This window comes from Humulus lupulus, chromosome X (genome assembly GCF_963169125.1).
Source record: "Humulus lupulus chromosome X, drHumLupu1.1, whole genome shotgun sequence".
Lineage (NCBI taxonomy): Eukaryota > Viridiplantae > Streptophyta > Magnoliopsida > Rosales > Cannabaceae > Humulus > Humulus lupulus.
The window spans coordinates 126,033,232-126,037,893 of record NC_084802.1 but is presented as its reverse complement, the minus strand read 5'-3'; the positions used below and the strand labels follow the sequence as shown (position 1 = coordinate 126,037,893).

Here is a 4,662-nt window from a genome sequence, read left to right as displayed (position 1 = left end):
TTAGAGTCAGTCAAAAGCACGATTTTCAATTTAAACTCACTAAGTAACGGCTCTAAGGTAGTAGGGCGTTACAAATAGGTTTCATGATGATTCTTCTACTCAGGGACCCTGCGGATTGTGTTTCATTAGGACTGTCAGTGGCACTATTTTCTTGGTCAAAGCCTTTACTGGTTAGAATTTATGTGTTGTAATCTTTAAGTTAAATTTATACATATGTATAATATTTTTGGAGCCAAGCATTTCCTAATTGTTATGTGGATATAATGTAGGTTAGATCTAACACTAAACATGTCTACCCAAGATGTTATTGAATCTAATTTTGTTGATGATGTTGATTATGTTCATTCAACACATACACAAGAGGCACATTATTTAGGAAATACAAGAGATGGAAGTGAGAGTAGAAGTACTAAGAGAAAGAGAACATCTCCTGCATGGGATCATTTTACATTGCAAAAAATTGATGGTAAACTAAAGGCAGTTTGTAACCATTGTGGGAGGAAATTAGGGGAAGAGAGTAGTAATGGGACTAAACATTTGCTTGCTCATGTGAAAAGATGCCCAGTAATAAAGGAACAACTTGCCATGAATCCTAATCCTAATGCAAGTCCTTCAGTCACAACTTACAATTTTGATCCTGAACTAGGGAGAAAAAAGTTAGCTCAAATGATCATTCTACATGAATACCCTTTATCGATGGTTGAGCATAGTGGTTTTATAGACTATTCAAATACTCTTTGCCCTATGTTTAAAATGTTGTCAAGGAATACAATTAGGTCTGATATTTTGAAAATGTACAAGGTTGAGAAGGAAAAATGTAGCCAAATTTTGGAGAAGAATAGAAGTAGAATAGCTATAACCACTGATATGTGGACTGCCAATCATCAAAAGAGGGGATATATGACTGTGACAGCTCATTTCATAGATGACTCTTGGAAGTTGCATAGTAGGATTATAAGTTTTAAGTATGTACCATGCCCACATGATGCTGTAACACTTACTGATACATTGAGTTCGTGTCTGTCTGAATGGAATATTGAAGACAAGATTAGTACAGTGACTGTGGATAATTGTACAACTAACGATGCAATGATTCCACTTTTGAAGTAAAAATTTAATTCTAACTGTTTCATTTTAAAAGGAAAGCTACTTCACATGCGTTGTTGTGCGCATATTTTGAATCTTATTGTCAAGGATGGCTTGTCTGTTATTGGTGATAGCATTGACAAGATTCGAGACAGTGTTGCTTATTGGTCGGGCACACCAAAGAGGTATGAGAAATTTGAGGACACTGCTCGTTCTCTTGAAGTGACATGTACTAAAAATTTATCACTTGATTGTCAAACAAGGTGGAATTCAACATACTTGATGCTCAACATAGCTTTATTGTACAATAGAGTATTTGAACAATTAAAACTACGTGATTCAAGATATGTTAGATATGCGCCATCATAAGATGATTGGATTAGAGCTCAAAAATTGCGTGACAAGTTGGAAGTGTTTCATGAGGTGACAGAGTTATTTTCTGGAACCAAGTATCCTACAGCTAATCTTTTTTTCCCAAAGATGTGTCAAATTAAAATGAGAATTAAAGAATGGATGACACTAGATGAGCCCTTTATTAGGGACATGGCAACTCAAATGATGTCTAAGTTTCAAAAGTATTGGGAAGAGATTCATGGGCTTATGACTGTGGCTGTTGTTTTGGATCCAAGATATAAGTTTATGTTGATCGAATATTATTTTCCTACCATTTATGGAAATGATCAATATGAGATTGAAATTGAGAAGGTCCGCAAGCTTTGTTATGAGCTACTAGAAGAGTACAGTTCTAAGTTTCCTAATCTTAGGGAAAGAAGTAAGCAAATGGATAGTGTATCAGCATCTTCTCAAACACAAATAGATGATCTATCTAACTTTGACACATATGTTAGAGTTGCATATGGTGTAGAGAATGTGAAGTCAGAGTTAGAACTCTATTTGGAAGAGAAATTGATACCTAGGACTGATGAGTTCTTTGATATATGCAATTATTGGAAAGTAACAGGACTCAAATATCCTGTGTTGAATATGATTGCCAAAGATATATTTGCTGTGCCTATTAGCACTGTTGCTTCGGAATCTACATTCAGTACTGGCGGTAGACATGTGGGTTCACACCGAGCGAGACTTCATCCTTCTACATTAGAAGCATTGATATGCACTCAAAATTGGTTGGTAAATGACAAAAAAGGTAAATATACTTATCTTTATATATATATATATAAATTCATATTTTATTGTATTATTTCAATATTAATTTTTTTTATTTTCTTTACAGAAGCGACTCCACTAGTCACCATGAATGATGAAGATAATGGTGTAGATCCAACTATGGTACTTAATTAAGTTTTTATAAGTCATCAAATAAATTATTAACTTCTATTTTTAATACATATATTTTTTTTTTGTAGGAGCCATACATAGTTGATCTTGATGATTAAGGTAGCAGGTTAATAAAGAAGAAGAAAGTCATTTGATTCTTTTGACGCATCAAAAATGGAGTGCTATGTTGCATATGATATGATAGTTTTATTTTACTTTGTTCTCTTGAGAAACTCTCAAAAGTGGAGTGCTATGTTTCATATGACAGTTTTATTTTACTTTGTTCTCTTGAGAAACTCTCAAAAGTGGAGTGCTATGTTGCATATGATAGTTTTATTTTACTTTGTTCTCTTGAGAAACCCTTATTATACTTGGCGAATTCTTGATTTAAATGATGATATAATGATATGATTTAATACAATTCTCTCATGTTACTTATATACATGCATAATATGTAAATTGACATTTTATATGTGGTTTAGAATATTCTTAATTTTAAATAGATTTTAAGTGTAAGATTTATAAAAAAAAATATTCCATAACTACTCTATGAAAGAATTGTAAATATTAAAAAATATGTTTGATTTAATTATCCTTATTCTTGTAATTATTTTTGTAAATTATAAAATAAAAAATAAAATAAAATATTTGAAGGTGTAGTTGACAAGAAGTGTAAAAAATAAGGATTGCAATAAAAAAATAATTTAAGTTTAAAGAGAATTCTAAAATTAAAATTTAATATTTCTTAAAAAAAAAAAAAAGACAAATGGGGCAAATGTGGCGGGGCAAACCCGCCCCGATTAAGACGGGGCGGGACGACCTGCCCCGCTTCGATAGACTAATCGGGGCGGGGCGGGGCGGGGCGGGGCGGGGCGGAAGCGGGGCAGGGCAGACCCGCCCCATTTACATGCCTAAAATATAGGTGATAGAGCACTGGAAAAAGGACCTTTTTTCGACTTGTATTCAGTTACTCTGTCAAAACATAGGGAGAAACTCCATTGTAAAAGACTTTCCAAGCTCTAATACAACTGACTCGTGGACTAAGGCTCATTAGCGCCCCAACCACGTAAAAATCCTGTGTTAATCTTCTAAATTCCATATCATTAGCCTTAGTTAATATTCATTAGTATAGTTTCCGAAAATCTCGGTAAACATAAACCATAACATAAAAGTTCATAAACTTTCTTAGCTAGACATTGGAACTCCCCAGGTCACAGTGCGTGCCAAGAAGAAACTCTATTGCCTACCTGAAAGGGAGAAAGTAAGGGGGTGAGCTAAAAGTCATTTAAGGAAGTACAAAGAAAATATAACAATTTACAAGAAACACAAAGCAGTCAACATTCATATTGTAAACTCATAGAATTTCATAACAAATCATAATCATGTCATAGTCACAAAATTAATAAAGCATAAACATAATCTTACTTCATGTGATCATGGCACCCCCAATGTCCATGTCTTTAACGACCCAACTATTCCAGACCTTGGACCATTAATAACTACTATACTAATCTTAAGAAAACGTGCATATGAAATAACCATAACTTTATTTAAAAACTGTAAAGTAAAGGTTAAATACATAAAAATTCATTTAGGATATGGGATCCCATTATTTTGAAAATAAAACAAAACATAACTTAAATAAATTGGTTACAAAAATAATACATAGAAATCATAACTAAAAGACTAAAAAAAAACTTCATCCTCTAATCGAATGCTCACTCCATCGATTCCATCCTGCCCCAATACACATCCCCAAGCTGCCAAGAATATTTTTGCCGCCATAAATATTTTCCTACACATATAAAACATAAAGGATTGAGCCTAATGCCCATCAAGGAAAATCTACTACAAGCATGAAACATAATCATACACATAACTATAAGGTATAAACATATAACATATATCTATAAAGATGTACATCATACAAGACTATACAATTAATGGCCATTAAAACATGTGATAAACAATCTACGTCCCCTTTATAATATCTGAGGTAGGTTAGATCACATGGAAGGTTTATGATAACCCATCTACGTCCCATGTCTAATATCTGAGGTAGGGTAAATCATAACCATGAAACATAAGAAAACATAACATAACATACTATAGCATAACTTATCATAACATATCAACATAACATATAAGCATATAAAACTATCCTATTTTCCTTACCAATATACAGAGATGATGAGAATAAATTCGGGATTTTGGAACACTCCTAAAAACCATTAATATAGAGGTGAGTATACTAAAGAAAAGGGATGAAAAGAATGAACTACACCATCGAAAAGATAC

The 4,662-nt window shown here is 33.0% G+C and overlaps 1 protein-coding gene across 1 annotated transcript; it reads left to right on the top strand.

Annotated features, from left to right (window-relative positions):
• Positions 1 to 288: 288 nt before the first annotated feature.
• LOC133806239 (zinc finger BED domain-containing protein RICESLEEPER 2-like) lies at positions 289 to 1,455 on the top strand. Its single transcript, XM_062244363.1, has 2 exons — positions 289 to 1,051; positions 1,142 to 1,455. The coding sequence occupies exons 1-2, from the start codon at positions 289 to 291 to the stop codon at positions 1,453 to 1,455; spliced, it is 1,077 nt and encodes a 358-aa protein (XP_062100347.1).
• The last annotated feature ends 3,207 nt before the right edge of the window (positions 1,456 to 4,662 follow it).